The sequence below is a fragment of the Limulus polyphemus genome, unplaced genomic scaffold, assembly GCF_000517525.1.
Source record: "Limulus polyphemus unplaced genomic scaffold, Limulus_polyphemus-2.1.2 Scaffold226, whole genome shotgun sequence".
NCBI classification, from domain to species: Eukaryota; Metazoa; Arthropoda; class Merostomata; order Xiphosura; family Limulidae; genus Limulus; species Limulus polyphemus.
This window is the reverse complement of record NW_013665836.1, coordinates 410942-433742: the sequence shown is the minus strand read 5'-3', so window position 1 is coordinate 433742 and position 22801 is coordinate 410942. Positions and strand designations below refer to the sequence as shown.

Sequence of the window (22801 nt, the reverse complement as noted above, 5' to 3'; positions counted from 1 at the left end):
TTAGTTCTTATGGATGTGGGCACATGTTGTTTATCAGTTATCAACGCTATTCTAAAGTTTTGAACAACTCGACTTTCAAGATCTACATATCTACATGTGCCGATGTTTCCATTTGTCAACGTTATATTTTAAGATCTGTACAAGAACTCAGCTAACACATGTTTCCATATATAAAAACTAATATTATTATATTTTTCGGATATTCTAAAAGCTTTATATATGTTATGGTTTGACACATGGAAAATAGAAAGAATGTTAACTTGTGATTTGAAATCATATATGCATTTTAAATCAATAAAGTTTGCAATTTTACATAACCCAAATACTGAATATGAGTATATTTTTACCTGCACTTCCGTTTTCAGATACATGTAGTCCTGAACTCTGTTGATTTCCGCCCACAAAAACCTCTTCGCTACTAGTATGGATCACTTTAGTCAATGTAGCAGTACACTTTAGTCTCATTTCTCCTTTGTGAAAGTGGTGTCCTCTAACGACAAACTTCAATCCTAGAAGCGACGCTTTTAGCCCATTAGGGTACGTTTGGAGTTCATATGGTACAACGAAGCCTGTATTAGCCTATCATTTACAAAAGAAGGCTTAAAACTGTGATTGCATTTTGAAAAAAAAAGCCAATTCTACCAAATTGTAATTAAAAATGCACAACAACATCCTTTGCTAATCGTTTAAAACATATTTTAAAGTGAAGAATTTGTTTGTACGGATATTCGCGAAAAGTTGTATAAAGACTATGGAAGTTGGCTGTCCTAATTTCGAAATTATTAACTAGAGGAAATGAAGCTAATCAACAGCACCCGTCGCTAACTGTTGGGTTACTAATAACGGAAATTGACTATCAAATCTAATAGAACCCATGGCCCCGAGGCGCAGATTTTTTGATTTTTTTTCATGGTAATGGGACGCAAACTATGGAATTTCGGATCCAGAATCTGGACCACGCTCGATTCCAAATTGAAAGATGTATCACAGATTTCAAAAGTTTTCAAATTTGGAAATTATTTGGAATAAAATGCAATATACTACGAAACTTTGTATTTTTCAACATATATTCCAAAATATTACAAACTAGGGTATTGAGAACAAAGAAGAAAAATAATATGAAAAAATAGTGAGCGAACACTTTACTATTTACTCTTCATTAAAATAAATATAGAAATAACAACAAAACAACAATACATGTTTTGGAACAATTAGATACCCATAAATGGAAGGCTCGTCAAATATATAGAAATAAGATTCTTAAAAATAGCAAAAGTAAATATAAAGCATCATGGATATTTTGCAAAAAGAAATGTTGTTTTTTCTGCAACAGAAAATATGATATTTACATATATATAATTAATTACATTATCAACACATTTTGTATCCCAATTTATATGAACAAACATAACGTTAAAATACCATTAAGAGTATTATATTTTGTTCAATATTTTATTACATTCATACAGTTAGATTGCCGAATAATAACTGCGTAAAAGTGCGTACAAATTTTTTTTTTTCTTATAATGGCTTCTTCTTTATGTTCTGATTAAAATTATGACGTGTTTCCAGTTAGGATGGTTAAGATTTTTTTAATGCTAAAAGATTGTTTTAAATTTAATCGTAAATAGTTTTGTTTGGAAAAAAACAAATGTAATCGTGGTACTAAGATATCAGAAAAGAAAGATAAAACCCCACTGCTTAATTTTGCTATCGCATGAAAACGAATTTGAATGTGTTTAGTGTTTGTTTAGGTTTATATAAGTAAATTACAAAGTATGCGGTGATAAAAGTCAATGCACTGTATTGGAGAATGCTTGCTAAAATTCTATTATCTTTATGCTTATAAAGTAGTAGTGTCCGTGTGCCACGTTCTCTACAGCGACAACGGTGAAATGGACGGAGGATTATTTGTGATTGTTGTTTGTCTTGGTCTGGAAAAGTCTGCTCAGAGTATCATAGGAGGGAAATTTTTCATTTTGCTAGAAAAAAACTTACATTAAGTGGAATTATCTGCAAAATTCTGCGAACTTTATGAACCCTTTGATTGTCTAAATTTGTGCTTTAGGTTGCATTAATTACTTCACGCGCCATAAGGCACTTGCAATGGTATGTTTTTGGCACGTTAAAGTAGAATTGAAAGCGCTGAGTAGGAAGCAAGAAAGGCAATATTTCAAGCGAGGATTTGAAAAAGGATGGGTGGCAGCAGCAAATACAAAAATTGTAACGAGAAAAATAAAGAGAAGGTTGCCAGCAAGGCCTCTCTTGAAGTATTTACGGTCTTCATCGCAGACTTTTAGTATATGCCGGTTTACAATCAGAGATATGCACTGAATAACGTATCTCTGTCTGAATTCTTAGAGCTCCCAGGCAACAAATTATCGCCACAAATGAAACAGTTAATGCTGGAGTCAAAGGCTGAGTATTGAGATCTTGGGGAAGGCTCCCTGAGAAATCCCTCAAATTCAGTACATTTCAATTCTCTTGGAAGGCGTGTATAGCTTAAGACACATGTATTATGAAAATTTATGTTCGTTTTGGATCTTTTTCTAATCTTCCTTGCATTTCTAGGTGAAGAATGTCTTTACGCTCAACGTTTGATGCAATAAGTGGAACACTTTTCTGTATGGTGTTTTGTCATTTTGAAGCACTAAAAAAGACAGAGCTTAATCTGATTATAATCTGTATAGTATGACGGTACTGAATTTACCTTTATAATATTGCCTATTATGATTGCCTTTGTAATTGGTTTTACTCTTCTTAGTCCAACCTGCGAGAATACACGTCATTGGATCAGACAGACGTCTCCTTTTTTTAGAGGGTGGCTTCAGTTTTCTCATCTCATTTAAAATTTCTCTTAGTGTATAAAAATGTCCTATCATGCCAGTGGATACCAGTGAAAATTGTGAGCAGGAAAACTAGAGGATTCATTTCAGTGATAAAACCTTATTAGTATGCATTATTTTCAGGCCTTCGCATCCCGACAAGTAAGATTCGGTTCAGATCCATCTTTTATTTTGAATAATTAATTACAAAATTTTGTGGATATCATCAGTATATTATAATCTGTCGAAACGTCGAAGCGGGAACAGTATTTAGTTAATAGAATTTCAGAACAGCAGGAATGTTTATGAAGCTCATATGCTCTGAGAGTGAAATGAACAGAGCATCAAAACTAATGTAAAGATTCTCTAAACTTGGTGGACTCAAAACAATTTTGGAGTCTTACCACCTTGTTACAGCATATGTCACCAAGTCCAGTCATGTTCTATCTGACGACGTTGCATTTTGACAATAACCCTGCAGCCTAGTTTACATTCCAAAAGGCTCCTTTGTAAGATTGTAATATAAAATCACATCCATTCTTTCTGCTACTTTCCATAATCTATATAGTATAGAAGGACATCCATCTCATGTTTCAACAGTACGATCACACAGAAATCTATAGGAGTTTTATTCTATGACTTGTCCAATATGTTTTCGTATGGAATGGCTTTAATAAACGTTTCATTTGTCAGCTGCTTGAAGTATTGGATGATGAAGCAGGTATGTTGTGGTACACACTTGGGTACACGTGACTTTTGTCGCTTTTTCAGACTGAGTAGCTGATTTATTATGTTGCATGCTTCTGCTTGGTTAACATGGACATACTTTGGTACGCATTTTTATTTTTGTGGATCCCTGCCCGGCTGGGGCACGACTTATTGCAAATCTATTGATGGATGGTCCTTTTCTCAACATGACCTATATCCCTTTGTTTTCCAATGGTACTAAGCACAAAGGATGTCTCTGAAACTCTAAATGTCTATATCATTTGTTGTTGACACATGACCTGTTGTTTTGCATATTCAAAATTGCATTAATATAACGTACTCAACCCTATATACTATGTAACCAGTATGGGTGTATATAATACATTACACTTTATTGTAACAAAAAGAGGGTCTGTTTTGCTTTCGTCGATACAGAACCATCACGCACGTGACACCTTGTTTCTCTCTACATTTTTTTTTACACATTTTACCCAATGCAGGTTGAGCTTAGTCAATTTGGAAGTTTTCTTTGTTCTGAAACTTGATAATAATGAGTTACTTGAAAGTCTTTAATGATTCAAAACGTATCTGCGCACACTATTGTATTTCCTTTGGTAATGTAAGTTCGAAACTGAATGTTCATATGCTGATGTAATGTGACATTAGTAACTAAAATATCATACACAATATTCATGTATATAAACAGTAATGATGGAGCTATCACTTGCAGATGTAGTGCTATTGAGTAATCACATAATAGTTAGCTCTGTATGATAGTGTAGACCAAAGATATATGATCCGATACTTTCATAAAGTAATGCAAATGGATAGATAACCCTTGTAGTAACAGATATCCAATGCATATAACAATTCATTTCTAGAGTTAAAATATAATGTTAGAAAATCCATAGTGTTAAACTTAATAACGTTACGAGGTTAAAAGTAAAGTAAGGAATTCGTAAATGAAAATACGTTTTCTACTTATAAAATTATTTACATTAATTAACAAGTAAAGTTTGAAACAAAGTCAAATGCCTTTTTATCGTTGATGAACCAGGATAGCTTTGCAGGTTTCTGGGATTTTCTGGAGGTGCAATTGACGTCAACTTCATCTCCCACTTGGTATTTAGTTAAACCACCTTCTATGCGCGGTCCGTCGATTGCTAGTCGTCAGAGCAGACAAATATTGTAATGAAAAAACAAACATAACCTGGATTTTTTATTGAATGCTTGCATATACTTCTATTGTCCGTAAATATTCCAGGGTTACCAAGACAATTTTAATACCAATAAATCCTTACACCTAATGAATGCTACACTACAAAAAAGATAAATTTTAACATGACCAAAATTTACAATTCTTTGCAATTAAAAACAAATGATTTCAATAAGTTTCTCGTTTCACGTACCCTATTGTGGGAACGCAGGGCTAATTAGACTTGTTTTTCATAAATTACCTGTATTAGAACAATCGTATGACATTTATACTGTGCCAGTTTCTAAATTACCATTTTGATGATTGTTTCAAATCTATTTTGTTGTTTCTGTGTGAAAGCGTGACTTGCTGATAGATCGTAGATTGAGACTTTTGACGTAGGTCCAGGCTGTCAGAGTTGTTCAAGTATTTGTAACTGGACATAAACAGTTGTTAGGTCTGTAGTAATAAAATTGTGGTCACTCTATCAGATAACTGGTTCTGTGCAGTAGACAGTTTGAACAAGGAGGAGGATAGTAAACTGCCTGTTAGGAATTGCCAGTTAAATGCCCGTGGACTTTGTATGGACTATAAGACAGTACACTGCAGTGATTATCAAGACCAAATAGTAAGGAACATAGCTCACGAGTTCGGCTTAACATCTACAAAACCTACTTCAATTCCACAGTTAACCATAAAACTTGTTTGGACTTTTGTCGATATCACCAAAATTGCCAGAAACGTCTGCTCCTTTCACAGATGAACAACGTTTCCTTTATTTAATCTGTGCGCATGTGTGGGTGCGTAGCAATCTTGTAGGTACCGCCCATCAAAAACAACAAGCCACCCACAAATTAGTCAGTTGGTAATAATTTCATGTAGAAGACATAGGCTTACGATTAAAACTATACCATTTCCAAACGTAAGGCAGAAGTAGAGGCCTCAACAGCTGATCAAAAATGTACTAAACAGCAAAATCAGACAAGTTTTAAGTGCTTAATTAGAAAGAAAAATTGGAGAGAAAATTGCAGATGAGTCAAAGTTTCATGTCTATACCTGCATCGAAAAGAGAGCCAGAGTTGAACAGTGTGGTTGGTTGAACATTGTTTAATACATTCGTTTATGGGATGGATCATGTATGGTGTAAGAAGGCATCAGTACGAATAAACAGAAGGACTATATTGTCTACATAATGATCAAAAATATGATCCACACATGCAGAGACCATACATTGCAAAGAGAACCAATATTTTATTATTAACTTTTTAATTTTGCCAAATATTCATACAAAGTATTTTAGACAGAAGCTTTACATAAGTTGTAACAACCAACAAATTTTCAATCAAACTTATTCATTAACTGCATTAACTGAGCAAATTGCGATCCAAATATATACTACAACTTCAGCTGCGTTGTTCAGTTGGTTATAGAATAATTTAATAGTGAATTTTGCCTCTTTAATATTTTGTAAGTAGTTTAACTATAAAACATGTTCTGTAAATAGTTTAACTATAAAACATGTTCAATATATTTATTTAGTTGAAATACAGTTTATATAATTCTACAATGGTGTTGGAATCCACTCTTCTCAACGTTCTCTTTACTTTTTTAATAAATGATTTTTGACCAGCTGAAGCTGAATGCGCAAGATGTGAAACAGAAACAAAGGATTTGATGAATTTAAATGGAAATAAACTTTTTAGTACACAATAAGAATCGAAACTCAATGTGCAAAAGGGCAAAATGTAGTTATACCTGAAGGGCAGTTAGTAAATGGAATATTATTATGATGCTTTCTGTCTGTAAATTACAACAACAAAACCATTATTGGGCAAAGTAAGTGATCTTTATGTCCTCTGTGCCTAATGCTTGTGTTGTAATTTACATTTTAAAAGCTTAGGAAGTTTTTGTTATTTCAAAAGCACTATGTTTATGATCGAGTCTGCGAGTAGGGGAGATATATTTGGTGAGTTTTTTTTTCCCCCTAAAACAAAGCTTTCCGGCACTCCATTTCCTAATTATGAATAAAGATTTGAACTTATCGCAACATCTGAAATCTGAACTGTCTATCAGCATGTCCAAATTTGTAATAGTTCCCAGATTTATGAGAGAGTAAAACCCATACTTCAAACTAAAATATAAAAAAGAAACAAAGCTGTGTCCGCACATGTTTGGGCAATACAAGATCTGGTTACTCAGCTTTCCAAAGCTTTTTTTCTCGGCAGTTTTCGCGAGTTCTGTCGATAAAAATGGCGAGAAAAGATTAACAAAACTTACTTTCCGTAGTAAGATATCTAAGTGCAATACCTGCCTGAACATGAACAAGTTTGTTATATGTAAGAAGAACACAGTCCGGCCAATCCTGTAAACTTAATTTCTTCAATGCCGAACACTATTTCGAGCTGAGCTATTTTCTCAGTAAAGTGTGTTTCGTTTTGGAGCTAATAGATCGATTCATTTATTATAGTAGATTTTTTGTTCTATCTTCAATACCAGAAATCGTGACACCATTCTGTAGCCCACTCAATCTCAAGAATTCGATCTCTTTGACTCACAAACTTTGTGTTAAAAATCAATCGATGAATAATAGCTGATAGTTCATTATTTGTATATATATATATTGTACGTTTTTACACGTCATTATATCGCTTAATATATTAATTATTTGGGTTTTGAGACTTACATACAACTTCCATAACGAGATATAACCGATGAGTTATTCTTGCCAACCACAATGGAGTTAGTACTTTTCCTCAACAAATGATATTATAATCATACTTATCATAAGACATAATATTATTCATATATATGTAGCTAAAAAGAATAAATTAGTAGTATGCATGCTATACATTCTTCAAAACCATATATAAATAGAGGTAAACTGTGGTGAGTAAAACACAGATAAAAACACTATACAAGTAATGTTATTGTTCCAATAAACAATATCAACTTACCTGTATACAGTCCAGATGCCCTGACAGTATTGCCAACAATAATTTCTTCACTTGTCATGGAGTATGCTTGTGAGATATCAGCTAAACAGCGTAACTTCAACACACCGTTCACTAAATGTGAAGCCTTTACGATAAAATGTAGTCCCAACTGACTGCTAAGAAGTCCATCTCGATATCGAACGACGGGAGCATGCCATAAAAGTTCTGGGGAAACCTGAAGTTAAAAGGAACTGGCTAATTCTTATTCTTACACATACTGTGTTCTTCTGGCTAGCTTTGAATATAAAAGGAATCTGTAACTACATCTTCAGAACTTTTCTTCACGTCTTATTAAACATAAAACGCCACAATAGGGGAAGAATACACATATATTAACCTCAAATGTGGATTATAGTATCGATGAAAGTAGATACGAATTATACCATTGTATTTTAAGATTTTTAAAGAACTAATTCGAGTTATTCACCAGAATGTATTAGGCACTATGTCAAAATAACTAATCAGCCTGCTTGTCAATTGATAAACAACAACAGACGTTTTTTGATAAATAGATGAAGCTTCTGAATTCATACAATCCGAAGATTATGCTTCTTTTCAAACGTAGTTTAATATTAATGTATCATAAAAACCTGAGCGAAACTCGAATCAAAATTCTATGAATATTAAAATCGAGCAATCAGTGAAATGAGTTCGAGTATTTTTATTGTAATCAAACACGCACAGTGCAGGACGAATTTAGCAGCGTATTCAGTACTTTTTCAGATCAACTACTTTTAAACTTTAACATATAACTGTGTTAACATCTCGAAACCTAACTCATAAATGAATCATTGTGATAAAAATCTCGTAAGAAAAGATATTAATGATATAGAAATGTAGTTCAGCTGTTCCAGTTTTTGGTTGGAAAGTAAAACAATAAATAACGAAAATAGATTAAAATATTATTAATAAATATACTAATGGATTAGGGACTATATCGATCATTTATTAAAATTTGTGTTTTCAGTTACAATCCCTTAGAATTAGGGTTCGATGGGATATATGTAGGTAATGTTACATATCACTTTATTATACCAATGTATTTTTATCTAGATCGCAACTATATTCTTGTACGAAACCCTACTAATAAGTAAAACAGTAACATGGGCTAAGTTTAACAATGCATCGTGCAAGTTGTTACAACTAGACATGTCAAGTAAATATTACTGTGAAATTACAGTAATGTTTATGGTAGATTTATCCCTTCACATTGCACGTGTTTTGCACCAGATGTTTGGTTTCATATTGTATGTTTGCACTACACTAAATTATGTGTTGAAAGTTCATCTTATATTAATTCGTACATGAAACAGGTTTATAATAGAAATTTATGTTTGAAAGTTTAAATACACTACTTATTTTGTGAAGGGGTTTACACTATATTACTATTAATTTTTTAAAAAAGTTTGTATTGCATATACTTTGGTATGGAAAATTTACACTACGCTAACTAGTTTTTTTTAATGTGAAACATTTATGCAACGTTAATTTGTGTTAATTTGTTCATAATACATCATTTTACATATGGAACGATTACACTACATCGTACGAGTGTATATGGAAAGCTTACAAAACAACATTTAACCTATTGAACATTTACTGTACATCAAGTATTGTGGAAAGTTTACAATAATTAATATAATTAACTAAGGATGCCCGTTGATGAAGCAAAAATTGTGTAAAGAACAATGTCAGATAATGTTTCTGTTGTTATTAAATCCCTAATGACCTCATTAGTTGCTAAATGCATACCCTGCTTTGTAGAAGGTAATAATTGACTCATTTAACTGATTAAGTACTTGTGCCATTAAATTCAAAGCCAAATGTTTATAAAAAAAAGTAGAAATGTGCTCTATATCATGGGCTTTTTTAATCCCTCTTCTCGTAAAAAATTTTAAAACACTGAAGGACTGTTTCCAGTAACCATACCAAAAGGTACTGTAATCAATGTAGCCAACTCTGGGCGGAGGATGCTAATAAATACACCCATAATGGATCATCTTCGTAGTAAGAAGCACTGATCCTCAGTAGACTGTCATTGGGTTATGACTGGTACCTGAAACCATGAAGTTTGGCTCACAACACTCATTTATGAAGATTAATTTTAGAAAAACTTTTATAAGTAGACCTTGCTTGTATTTAGTGTTTATGTAATGTGCTAGCTATAGATAAAGTTGCATTTCCTTTCGTGTCCGTGGACAAAAGTAATTAGATACCAGTGGATTAAAGGAGTGTTGATACTACAGTACTTTATGTAACACCAATTTACATATGAAACGTTTACACTATATAATTTTATATATGATACGTTTACAACGCATTAAATACTGTGGGATATAGTTAATATATGAACGCTAACTATATCAAACTTTATATACGGAATGTTGAATACAGTTATCTTATTTTTATTCAATGATTAGTATGTACATATAAACTATAGAGATTTGTATATGGAAGTTCACATTACATTATCTTTTATGAATGTTTATAATTGTTTTATATGGTACCATTACACTACACTATATATTGTATGGAACAATTAAAGTACATCAGGTTTGGTACGGAATGTTTACAGTACACTAGTTTCATATAGAATGTTTACACTCCAATAGTTTTTATGTACAAATTTATAATACACTCGCTTTTGTATTGAAAATTTTTATCGTGTTAGTTTTTGTACGAACCTCTTAAAATATCTATACAATTCATATATACTTTAAGAGTTTATCTATGGAACATTTACACTTCACAAATTTACATATGCAAAATATATGCTATGTAAAAAAGGTTTATATAGAAATAGTTTAGATAAGAAATGTGTTCATGTGTACATTACACACATTTTATACAACTTCTTAATTTAAAATAGGAAGGGTTTACAATACACGAGTTTATGAATAGAATATTTACTCACACAGCTTCTTATGGAAGTTTACATTACCTAACACAAGTTTATTCAGAGGAGTTTTACACAAAGTGATTTTAGGTATAGAATGTTTACAATATACAAGCTTAAGTATGGAATATTTACATAAAATAAGCTTATGCACGGAATGTTTATACCAAGAGTTTATGAAGAAAAGTTAATACTACTTTAGTATTCTACAAAATGTTTTAATTTAGCTTTTGCAAGGAGTAATTTACACAAGTATGTATGAAACATTTGAGTTACACAAGTACAAGTATTGAACATTTAGAGTACACAAGTCCATCTAAATGACGTAAAGTTTAATATTAATTTTCAGCAGATTGCACTCACATTTAATAAGTACAAACTTATCGTTTTTCTAGATTTTGTGCGAGTGTTAGTGATAACGTGTTAAATATTAAAAAGTGTCGACATTAAGGGAAGTGATTCATCTTGTAATGGTTATTAGAGTAAACGTCAAATCCTTTAACTTTTTTATCAGGAATTCAATGATATACTATAATATTTGTGATCGTTTGGTAATCTTCAGTGAGAGAGAGAGCTTAGTGTAAGTAAAACGGAAGTATCAGAATAATACCTGTCTCCCCACAGAGCATATAACAAATAAAATATTGAAGCTAATGTCTTCTCTCAATACACAAAATATGAAAGGAACATTCGGTTTACTTTCGTTTCTAAAGTCCTATGGAAACATATTTGCTTTTACTTAAAACGTTACATTTACACATTCAGGTTCTCCCCAGTGGCACAGCGATATGTCTGCGGATCTACAACGCTAGAAACCGGGTTTCGATACTCGTGGTGGACAGAGCACATATAGCCCATTGTGTAGATTTGTGCTTAATTCCAAATCAATAAACAAATACATTTAGGTTTTCTAGTTTAATTACATTTGTAATAATAAGCGATAATAATGAAAATTCATCGAATTTAAAATGCATGTTCTTTATATGAGGATTTATATTCGTATACTTTCAGCCCACTGCAACACTTACAACAAATTCTACTTGCTATAACTGATAGTGAACATCTCACTTACTTCTTCTTCGTGAATGTACCACTTAAAAGTTGCGGCTGGTTTAGATGGAGCTGCGTGGCAGGTGACGTTAACTTCGTCTCCAATATGGTACTGAAACTTGGTCCCGATGATCGTAGGTCCCCCTTTTGGTAGAACTGAAAGAAAACGTGATCGTACGAACTATTTTATTCGTATTCCACATTTTTCCATATGATTAAGAAACAGAGGCTTGTGGGTATGATAAGACTGGATAAGCCCTCGGATGGTATTGTTATTTAGCCCGAGGGGTTTGAAAAACAACTAATTAAAATGTGTTTAAGTTGTTAATATATTACTTACAAAGATTTTTCCAAGTACCAATGGGTTGGTTTACTAATTTTGTTACTTGTAGAAAACGGCATGCATAATGTTCTATGTCATTTACAAAATAAATATTTTTCCTCCCTTTTTCTTATAAAGATTTAACTAGAAATTTCAGAATATTTAAAGTTTAATAAAAGTATATAGAGGTTTAATCTAGCTCTAGAAGAGCGATCTATATATGCTAATCCTGTGGGTTGTTGCCGTAGATTCCATAGCACCACGAGGGACATGTTTAACACCGATATATTTGATTCATAACAAATCCCGACCAGTCGATAGTGTAATGTACTGACTTATGTCTGGACCATATGTCATAGCTTTTCGGGGAAAATATATTCATATATAGAGTTTGTTAAATGATGTAGAGAAAAAAATTGAATACTTCAAAAACGGGGGCTTTTAAATGTTCTCCACGGAAGCAGAAAAACTCGCACAACGGATCATTTAGGATAGTAACTATCCATCTCTGAATTCACACCCGTAATCAATCCAGAATAATACGCTCATTTACAAAGTAACGTCAATGCTTTGGAAAGAGAACTTTTTGCGATACAAGCACCAATTGAAGTGGACATAGAATGTTTTACTGGCACCATTAACAATATAATAATCGAATATTTCAAAGCTTACAAGACAAATGTTCACAAATTCCAGCCATATCTCAGAATCAATTTTTTTTTTCATAACATGACCGAAGACACTGAAATCATAGCAATCTCATTGTACTACGTTAATCTTGTGGATCTTCGATAAAGCTTGTGACAATGAAATTTGATGTGTCAGGATACAATGTGTAATTATGAACACGAGACCGTACCCCCTTGTCGATGATGAGGAAGTAGTTCGAAGGGCAACACAGAACTTAGAACACTGTTCTTATAAAGCGTTATCAAGCCAATTATAGTTTGGAATATATTTTATTTGCCGTTTAACAACCCCTTATGCATAGAGCATTTACGCCACACAGTTTCTTATGGAAATTTACATTACCTAACTTAATACATGAACATTTTTATAACGCAAGTTTATTCATAGGATGTTTACAATATTTAGTTGGGTTTTCAAATTCAACAAAATATAATTTTTATTAACATATATGTCCAGTCACTCATATCTCTCTTCTTTTGCACCTGAGCTGTTTCCCGTTATTTCACTACTTCTCTTAGATCTATGTGTCCTAAGCCTATTTCACAATCTATTCACACACGCACTATTATATTATATCTATACTAGAGTAATTCAATAGTTAGATTTATGTGATAAATACAATGTTCTTTACATCCTCTTGAATGTGAGTTGAATTTATCTGTAAGTGAAAACAATATTCAGTTGTCGAATTTTATTTTCACATTATAGTATACTTGGATCGAGCTCTGATTAATTAATAATTTGTTTTTATTCCTTTCTTGTGGTGATTTGTATTCAGGGATAAATATTTGAGTTGTAAGTAGGTATAAAGTTTTACTAATGTTTTGGGTAAAAGGTTAGGGAATGTATTTTCTAGTACATTCGGTAAATAATGAGTTAAATTTATTTTGTTTCAGTGTAAATAATACTGTGTTTAATTGGAAGACAAAAAAATCATCAAATCTACAGCTAAATTACAGTTTTTAACCTAATGCAAAAACTGAGGATTATTATAGCTTTGTACAATGTACTCTCTTGAAATGTAGACGAGGACGATCAGCTTAAAAAAAATCGTCAAAAAGTTTAAGTAATTGAAAACAAATACGTCACTATATATATATAGTTAAATAGACATTTATGCTTCATTTTTACTTCATTAAGGTGTCTTATCCAGTAACAATATGGATAACACTGATAAATATATTGTCTCCAAAGTATAAGGAAGAAAGAGTCATCTCCCGTGTCTGTTTGTTTGTTTTTGGATTTTGCGCAAAGCTACACGAGGGCTATCTGCGCTAGCCGTCCCTAATTTAGCAGTGTAAGACTAGAGGGAAGGCAGCTAGTCATCACCACCCACCACCAACTATTGGGCTACTCTTTTACCAACGAATATTGGATTGATCGTCACATTATAACGCCCCCCACAGCTGAAAGGGCGAGCATGTTTGGTGGTACGGAGATTCGAACCCGCGACCCTCAGATTGCGAGTCGAGTGCCCTAACCACCTGGCCATGCCGGGCTCTCCTGTGTCACTCTAGTGTTTGTTTTTCAAAGAAATCAATATTCAATTACGATTGATCATATTAAAAAATGAAACAATCTCTTCAACATCTACATAGCTTTTGTCAAAGTGACATAACTGCCTTATTAAAAAAAATTAGAAGGAAAACCTTGTGTGAACTTGGTTGTAGCGTAAAGAACGGGTTTTGGTCTGTTTTTTTATTGTTTTGAACTGACTAGTAAATTTTTGCAACATATTTCTTCCAAAAATATATTTCTTATTTATTATTACGACCCCAAATAATTACGCTATTCAAACATATTGTCTTTTCGTCTACATATCTTAATTAAATATAAATAATATACAATAACGAAGCAACTTTTTCACTTTTAAAAGTTTGATTACACTGGTCGACAGAATCGAACTTTGTTCTCTCATCAAAAATGTAAACACAGTTTTCTAAATCAGTTTCGCACGCTGATTCCAAACCTGTTTTATTCTAGTACATCTAGTTATCGAAGTATGACTGGTGATAATTTCAGCACAATTTAGGTAATAATCACACATTAGGCTAGTTAACGTTACAACTTTGTTCCTTTTTCAGTATAATTCCTATAAACGTTATACACACCATACACTTGGTTAAATATATACCTTACACACTTATGAAAAAAGAAATGTACAACAACTTAAATTATAATTAGGGCAATAACTAACCTTTCAAATTTGATCGGTCTCATCACGAAAACTTGACGCGCTAGAGGAAAACCAAAAACAGGTTCGGAATCAGCGTCCCAAAAGCTATCTAGCCTATTTATAATTATATCTAATGAAAATGACTTGTTGGCCAGTGTTATCAGTCTGAAGATGTAGAACTTTGAATATTTTGAACCCTTCACTTAAAGATTGTACATTCTGAAGTTTTAATAGTCGCCACTCCTTGACAAGCTGTATATTCCCTAATATATATATATATTGGAAACAACCTATTAGTTTGATTCACGTGATAAACACACTTGAGTGCTACATTTTCAATGGTAGCTGTATATCCATCTAAAATGCTTGAGCGACAAAAAAGCCAAATTTATGTTTTCGCTCGAACAGTGAATATCTCATAAACACAGTAAAATATGACATCTTGGTATCATTCACATCGTATCATTTTATTTGTGTACAGTAAGTTGGGACCTAATTCATCACATTACACTTTGTTTTTGTTAGTGTAACTCAGTGATGATTTGTAGGTAAATTATGAGCCTAAAATCAGTTTTACAGAACATAAGTAAAGTGACGCAATATAAGTAATGACAAGTTTCTTTATTTTGCTCTGATTATGAGATATCATCTACTGTTTGAGCTAAAGAAGAATTTTGTATTTTTTCTTTCGCTCATGCTTTCTTTGGATGGATTTCCCGTATTTTTGTTATATCAAATCAAACCACTTACACTGTAATCAGTTTAACCAGATCTTTACAGGATTGTAAAGTGTGTTACCTTTAAGGAAGACAACGGAAACAGAAGTGACATGTGATGACACTCTTGTTGTAAGCTGAACTATGCGAAATGAGCTTCGGAAAGAGGATGAGGATTTCGTTTATCTTTTAATTAATCGATGTTAGTTTTTATTCACGGATGATGCAGCATGTTTTCATGAATAAATATCTATTTACAACTAAATAGAAGTAAGTAACTGCTACAGCTAAGTAGATACAGATTGAATTCATTGCTTCCGGCTGTTCACTCCAAGTGTTTGTATGTATTGTAAAATGTATAATAGCTAAAGTAAGGATTCACTAGTCGCAGTCGCTAGGTGTTCGCGCTCCAGTCAACCAATCTGGTGTTCGCTACTGCACATGGCTTGATTAATTTTTTTATGGTTATATTGAGAACCATATTAAAGCAGGTTTAGTATTCTTGACCATTCATATTGCTAAGAAAAAGAATATTTGCAACAATCCTGTTTATTGACGGACGAGGATTTGGGTAATGAAAAATTTTGATTTTTTTCAGGAACTTCACATGTGTCTGGAATCAAAAGTAGACAAAGATGGTGAATGAAATTTTACAGAATTGTTCTAGAGGCGTGTCATGTTCAGAATGAAGCAAAACATTTGCAGTTCTCAATTCTAAAGACTTATAATAAACATGCATATTTTATGCATAATGAGATAATTATTAAACAGCAAGACTACAGTACTTTTATTTATTCTTTCCCTTTTTTATTTTGGCTACAAAAATATCGTTTTTTATATATGAGAAAACTAAAGCGAACAGTCGACACAAACAATAATGTTTTGAATAATGTAGGCTAGAATTGTTTGTTTGCACAAAGCTACACACAGGGCTATTTGTGCTCTGCCCACCACGGGTATCGAAACCCGGATTCTAGCGTTGTAAGTCCGCAGATATACCGCTGTGCTACTGGGGGGGACAACTAGAATTGATTATGATAATATGGAAGTTAACAAAAATATTTGTTTTCTAGAGAGATAGAGAGGGTTTGATAAAAAAAATCTGATTTTTCTATTCTCATTAACAGAATTAACGTCAGCGAATAAAATGCACATTCTTGCGCAGTTAACGCGGTAATAATATTTGTAGTAGCTATAAATTAAAGCAATTTAAAATGAAATAATAATTTCAAGAATTTACAAATAATTATAAGTTATCAAATAAAGTTCACAATCAACAAAAAATATCAGATTTGTAATTTTAAAAAAAATTGAAAATTAAAATATTATTTATAAGTATATATAAGACTTATGAATTTTAGAATAAATGCACATTCAACAAAATGTCTAACGTTGTCTGAACACGGAATTCAGATAGTTGATTCTGGCTTCAGTTTGTGTATTAGCAAGTTTAGTTTTATACGGAGACATTGTTCATCATTAGCCCTTGAAATGATGTAAAAATGATTTGAGTGAACAGCTACGTCACATTTATCTAGGTTGTACTCTAGTAGACTTGATGTATACTCAAATTTTAATTTGCAAGTTCCCTCACACAGGTTAGTAATGTTTTTTTGAGTAGACTCAATATATCCATGCTGATAGCAAAGATAAATATATTTATAAATAACACTTTGTGATTGCAATGAAGTAAGTTAAGCGTAAAAATTAATTAAGTATTGACATTAGAAACAAGCTGAAATAATTCAATAAATACTGACTTAAATTGCTCAACTACAGTGTTTCATATCATTTCTTTCATATATAAATCGACTCCTCAAATTATATTATGGGTGTGTAATAGTATTTATATTATCATCTTTAAATTTCACCTGTTAACTCTATAACAAATTGCCAAGTAGGGAGAGAGAATCAGACATATTTATAGCCCGGAGTTTCAGTTTGTCTTTTGAGTGGCTTGTACTACTTGAAACAACAGTGTCAAGATTAGAAAGATTTATTTGAAAATTTTAAGGCAGAGTATACATTGTTTGAATCTTTTTTACACTGCATTTCCTTTTTCCATTTTACAATTCACAGCCAAGTGTACTTGATGCCAACATTAAATCACATTATATTTTGTATAACTATATACTTATCTCATTATTCATTTCGAACTTTCCATTAGACTTAACAATTTATTGACAAAAATATATAGAAATACTGTAATTTTACGTTATTTTGTTTATTATAACTAAGTTAAAATAATTATTTGACATGAATATTACGGCTTCGAATATGGCACAAGTTTTTTGCTTACTGTGGTAAATGTATAATACCAAAACTTATCCTGTAATTTGTCAGTGAAATTTTTCAGTAATTGAAATACAAAAAACGAAAAATACATCTATATAAATATTTTGTGTTTGTTTGTATATACTTAACTGCTAAGTTCATCAACTGTGTGACGAATCCTTTAGGTTTCCCTGATGACAACCGCTAACTTTAAATATTAAGCAACCCAATTGTTTAATGCTTTCGTTTTTTATAAGTTTACTTATCACTTGTTATTTACGTATTGATTTAGACGTGTTTTAACCCAAGAGATTGAATGAAAATCAAATGAGAAAGAAATGTATGATGTATGTTTTCAAATCGTAGGCAAAATAACCATGTCATATGCAAAATTTCGTTCAATATATATGTATATATATTTTGGGAGGCATGCATCGATTGTTTGGCGTCAACTTAAGTGAATACGGATTGAAACAGCCTATGCTGCATGAACGAGCGATTGTAGTTGAGGGATAGTTCCGACTTTTTCTTAGCAGCAACACCAACAAAAAATGGAAAAATAATATTATGCTACTAAGTTATTTTTCTATTTTGGGAAAAATTCACTGAAGCATCAATAGATTACTTTCCTTACTGATTCATTTTGACCAAGATCTAAAACCAAAATCGATCTATATCTAAATACATACAACTAGGGGCAACAAAACAAAATACATGTAGGGTAGAAATAAAACTGAACTTGATACTTAATTAATTAATTAATTGTATAACTCCGAGAGGTTTAGTCAACAGTTTTATAGTATAAATACAATTCCGTCGTAAAGGACAAACTGACATTTTAACTATTATCCTAGAATCTTTGCAGATCTCAAAAAACGATTATGTATCTGAGATAAAGTTACAATATTTATCATTTGTATACAATTTTAAAGTGTTTATTAACAAGTATCGAATTAAGAATACATTTAACCTAAAACTTTGGTGAACTTTAATTATCGACGAAATTTTGTCAAAATCGTTTTAGAGCTTATCGAAATAAAGGCCTCCCGGTTGATCAGCGGTAAGTCTGAGGACTTATTACTCTAAAAATCGGGTTTTGATTCAAGCGGTGAGCACAGCACAGATATTTCACTGTGTAGCTTAGCTCTTAACAACACCAACAAACAAAGTAAGGCGCTATCAGGCAATACAATTACAAGCCCAAGACATATATAGTTTTTTTTGTTTGTTTTTAAAAGAATGTTTCTTAGCATATAGGATTATATTCATTAACCTTCTGCAGGGTTATAAATACTTTACAAATGAAAATAGTAAGATGGAAGTCCAGTTCTTCTAACAACACTAGCCATGTTGTATTTTAAACCACATGCGCTAACACTTTCTGGAAACTGATTTCTGTCTTTACTCAATTACATTAGTTTCATTTCTATGAAAAATGTTAGAATGCATAATTAATTATTTGATTAATGGCGAAATTTTATTTGTGTACTATTTTGGTGATTTAATTTTTTCCTATGAGGATTTGTAGTAACATTCGATTACGATTTATATAAATGTGTGTTTTGTTTTTCAATTCTAGGAAAACCCTACATGTCAATTAAAATTATTCACACTGCATCATTCTATGTTATCTGGCATATCTATCTTCAAGTGTGAAAAGATATGCAAAAATGTGTTCGTAATTCAAAAGCCTTTAAACACAAAATTTAAAATAAAAAGCACTCTCTATTTAAACGTCAGATGACAAACTCATAACTTTAACTGTCTTTATAAATTATTTTTAAATCATTGTTAGAAAAGTCTGAGGAATCAAACAAACAAGGCTTTGAGTTTTTGTGGTGTTAAACTCCGATATGCTACTTTTTGATTTTATTATTTAGTAGATCAATAACTTTTGCTTTGAAATAACAATAGTTATAATTGTACGTTTTATCCAGCTAATGTCAGTAATTTTCTCATTTAAATATTCCCTTGTGTAAATGAGGTCAAAAATTTGAATAGTTATTTTATTTATTAAGACCACAAAATTTGCAAATAGAATTATTTTGAATACAACGATTATCAAATTGATGTTTGTTTTTGTGTAGTTAAGCACAAAGCTACACAAAAGGTTATCTGTACTGTAATCACCACGGTTATCGAAAACCGATTTTTAGCATATAAGCTCACAGACTTACCGCTGTGCTACATAGGGGTAGGAAGGGTGATAATGAAATTTACTTGTTCAATGATATTAGCGCTATAAGAAAACACACATAGCTCTAAGGTAAAAAAAAAAGAATAAGAAAAAATAAAGTATTTGGACTTACTTACTAGTTACACACATATGTATATACATATAAATTAAAACGTTATTTCATCTCCATATAAGAAACTTGATTAGCACGAAAGTTACCCAGAGTAATCGTATTCTACGTACTAAAAAAAAAAAGGTTGCGTTAGAGTTAATAAATATTTGTTAACAGGAATTAACGCAATCATTAAGTACTAGGATGCCTTTGCTTCGATTAAATCTACTTATTAGAAAGCCGATTGTTCCTCTGTTGCTCCAGGGAAAGCTACTTATCAGAAAACTTCCTGCTCTTGGGTAAAGTAAGTTATTAAGAAACTTGTTGTTCTTTACAACAAAGTTTCTTATTAGAAATATTGCTAAATATGTTTTCCTTTAAGTAAAACTACTTATTCATAAACATGCTGTTGATTTGGGTAAAGTGGTTTGTAAGGATATTTACAGTTTCTTTTAAGGCTACTGGCTAGAAAAGTTGTTGTTGCTCCAAAAACTTTTTCTTATGAAACCTGCTATCAGAAAATGTTCTGTTGCTTCGGGTAAACACCCTTATAAGAAAAGTGAGCTCTAATAAATTGAAAAAATTAAAAAAAAAGATCAACAAAAGCTAGAATTCAAGAGCACAGTAGAGATACAAAACCTCGACTGGCTGATCAATTAGCAATAGGCCATCATACAAGATGGAAAGCATAAAGTAAAATGGAGTTATATGAAAATAATGGGATATGAACTACACACGAGAAAAAATAAAGATAAACGCAGCCTTCTACATCCACCTAACAAATAACACATTTAGTTAACCTAGTATAGAAATAAACAAATACCTGGAAACCCATTTTGGAAGCATGCAAACGGATAGTTAACTCAAGACCTAATGGGAGGGACCGCAGATGAAAAGATAGCATGTGACCTTTCAATCACGAAAAAGCGAGGCTCGAATCCTGGTCATCACTACACAAACGCTGTTCTTCTTAGAACTTCTCTAAGCAGATTAGCAGCCAAAACGTAGGATATATACAAGTTACTAATTAATTACTAAGGATAAAAAAATATTTAATTAATAACTAAACATAAATGATCGTATAGGCTAGTAGCCAAGTAAGCGATTGATATTCGATTACCACAATACTTCCATAAATACAAAATGTGTTATTTCTCGTATAAAGTTAGTTGATAGCAATCTAGCTGTTGCTTAAGGTGAATGTGCTTTATAGAAAATTTAATGTTATTTCGATTGAAAAAAATATTACAGAACTTCCTATTTCATCCGAAAACATGATGCTGCTTAATATAAAGCTATATATTTGAAAACCAGATATGTATTATAAAGGTTGCTCCTACTTATATTAATGCTGATTTTTAAAATAACTGTTGCATTTGGCTGCTTTGGATAAGATCACGTTTTAGAAAACTTGTCATTTTGTCTGGTAAACTACTTATCCACTAAATTAACCGATTGTTCATTTATAACTGCGTATTACACAATTTCGTCTTCCTTCATGTAAAGCTAGTAGTTTGTAAAACTGGTTGTTGCATCAGATGAAAGCTATTTATTAAAACTATTGTTATCGTTCCTTGTGGTGTGTGTCATCTAACGGTTCAGCAGCAGGCTTGAGGGTTTATAACGCTAAAATTTAGGTCTAGTCCTTGCACTGGATATAGCGCGGATAGATTTGCGCTTAAATAAACAAACAAACTCAAACTCTTTGATGCATTTTATTAGATAATCTGCTGTTCTTAGGGTGAAGAAACTTATTGTAAAACATAATGTTTTTTGGGGTAAAGCTAATTATTAGAAGACTTGCTTTTTTTCGGATAAACCAATGTATTACAACATGTGCTCCAATTCATTTGCTTTGAGTAATGATACTTATTACAAACGCTGATATATTTTTCAATTAAAGTTAATTATTAGAAAAATCGCTCTTTCCAAAAAAAAAGACCATTTATTAAGAAACATACTTTTGTCTTTGATTATATACTTATTTGAAAAGTGCTTTTTTTTCGAATGAAGTAACTTGTATAAAAATTATTAGAAAACTTGCTCAGTCTGAGTAACTTCGGTTGAAAGAGCTTATTATAAACCTTCGATTAAAATTATAATATTACTACATTATACAGAATTATTAGAAAATTATTAGATCTGTATTTATTTGTATAATACTACTTATTAGAAATAATGCTATTTTTGGCATAGAGCAACTTTTTAGAATTATTGTTTACACGTGTTGCCTCGAGTAAAGCTTCCCTTTTTAAAAAAAAACTCACAAAAGTTGAGTTACTTTGATAAAAGGTACTGCATTAAGCGTTGCTTCACGTATGGCTACTTATTAGGATAAATCATGAATATCTTATTATTTCGGATAAAAGTCTTACGGTTATTTTTATGTAATGCAGTGAATAAGAGAGTAAAAAAATAACAACATATTCATAAAAAAGTGCCCTAACCTTCAGAAATGAACTCCTTCGGTAACCAGAGTCCAGTTTTGAGCCTTTATCAGTAAAAAGCGTTTATAACAAGTAGAAAAACACCGTTTTAATTAGAATAAATGGTTATTCTAAGAATAAAACTTTCTTCGTTTTCGTTGCATCTGGTATAACTATTTATTAGATAACTCGTTATTGCTTTAAATGATACACACTTTAAACACAAAATTAATGTACATGTA

At 31.7% G+C, this 22801-nt stretch overlaps 1 protein-coding gene across 1 annotated transcript in view; it reads right to left on the bottom strand.

The window, feature by feature from the left end:
* The window catches only part of LOC106478571, a 90147-nt gene that overhangs the window by 6183 nt on the left and 61163 nt on the right, over nt 1-22801 (bottom strand). The window contains exons 4-7 of the mRNA XM_022382186.1: nt 11690-11823; nt 7683-7896; nt 4569-4696; nt 348-579 (exon numbers count right to left, since the gene is read on the bottom strand). Of these exons, the coding sequence (XP_022237894.1) occupies nt 348-579; nt 4569-4696; nt 7683-7896; nt 11690-11823 (708 nt within the window). The remainder of the gene's footprint in view (nt 1-347; nt 580-4568; nt 4697-7682; nt 7897-11689; nt 11824-22801) is intronic.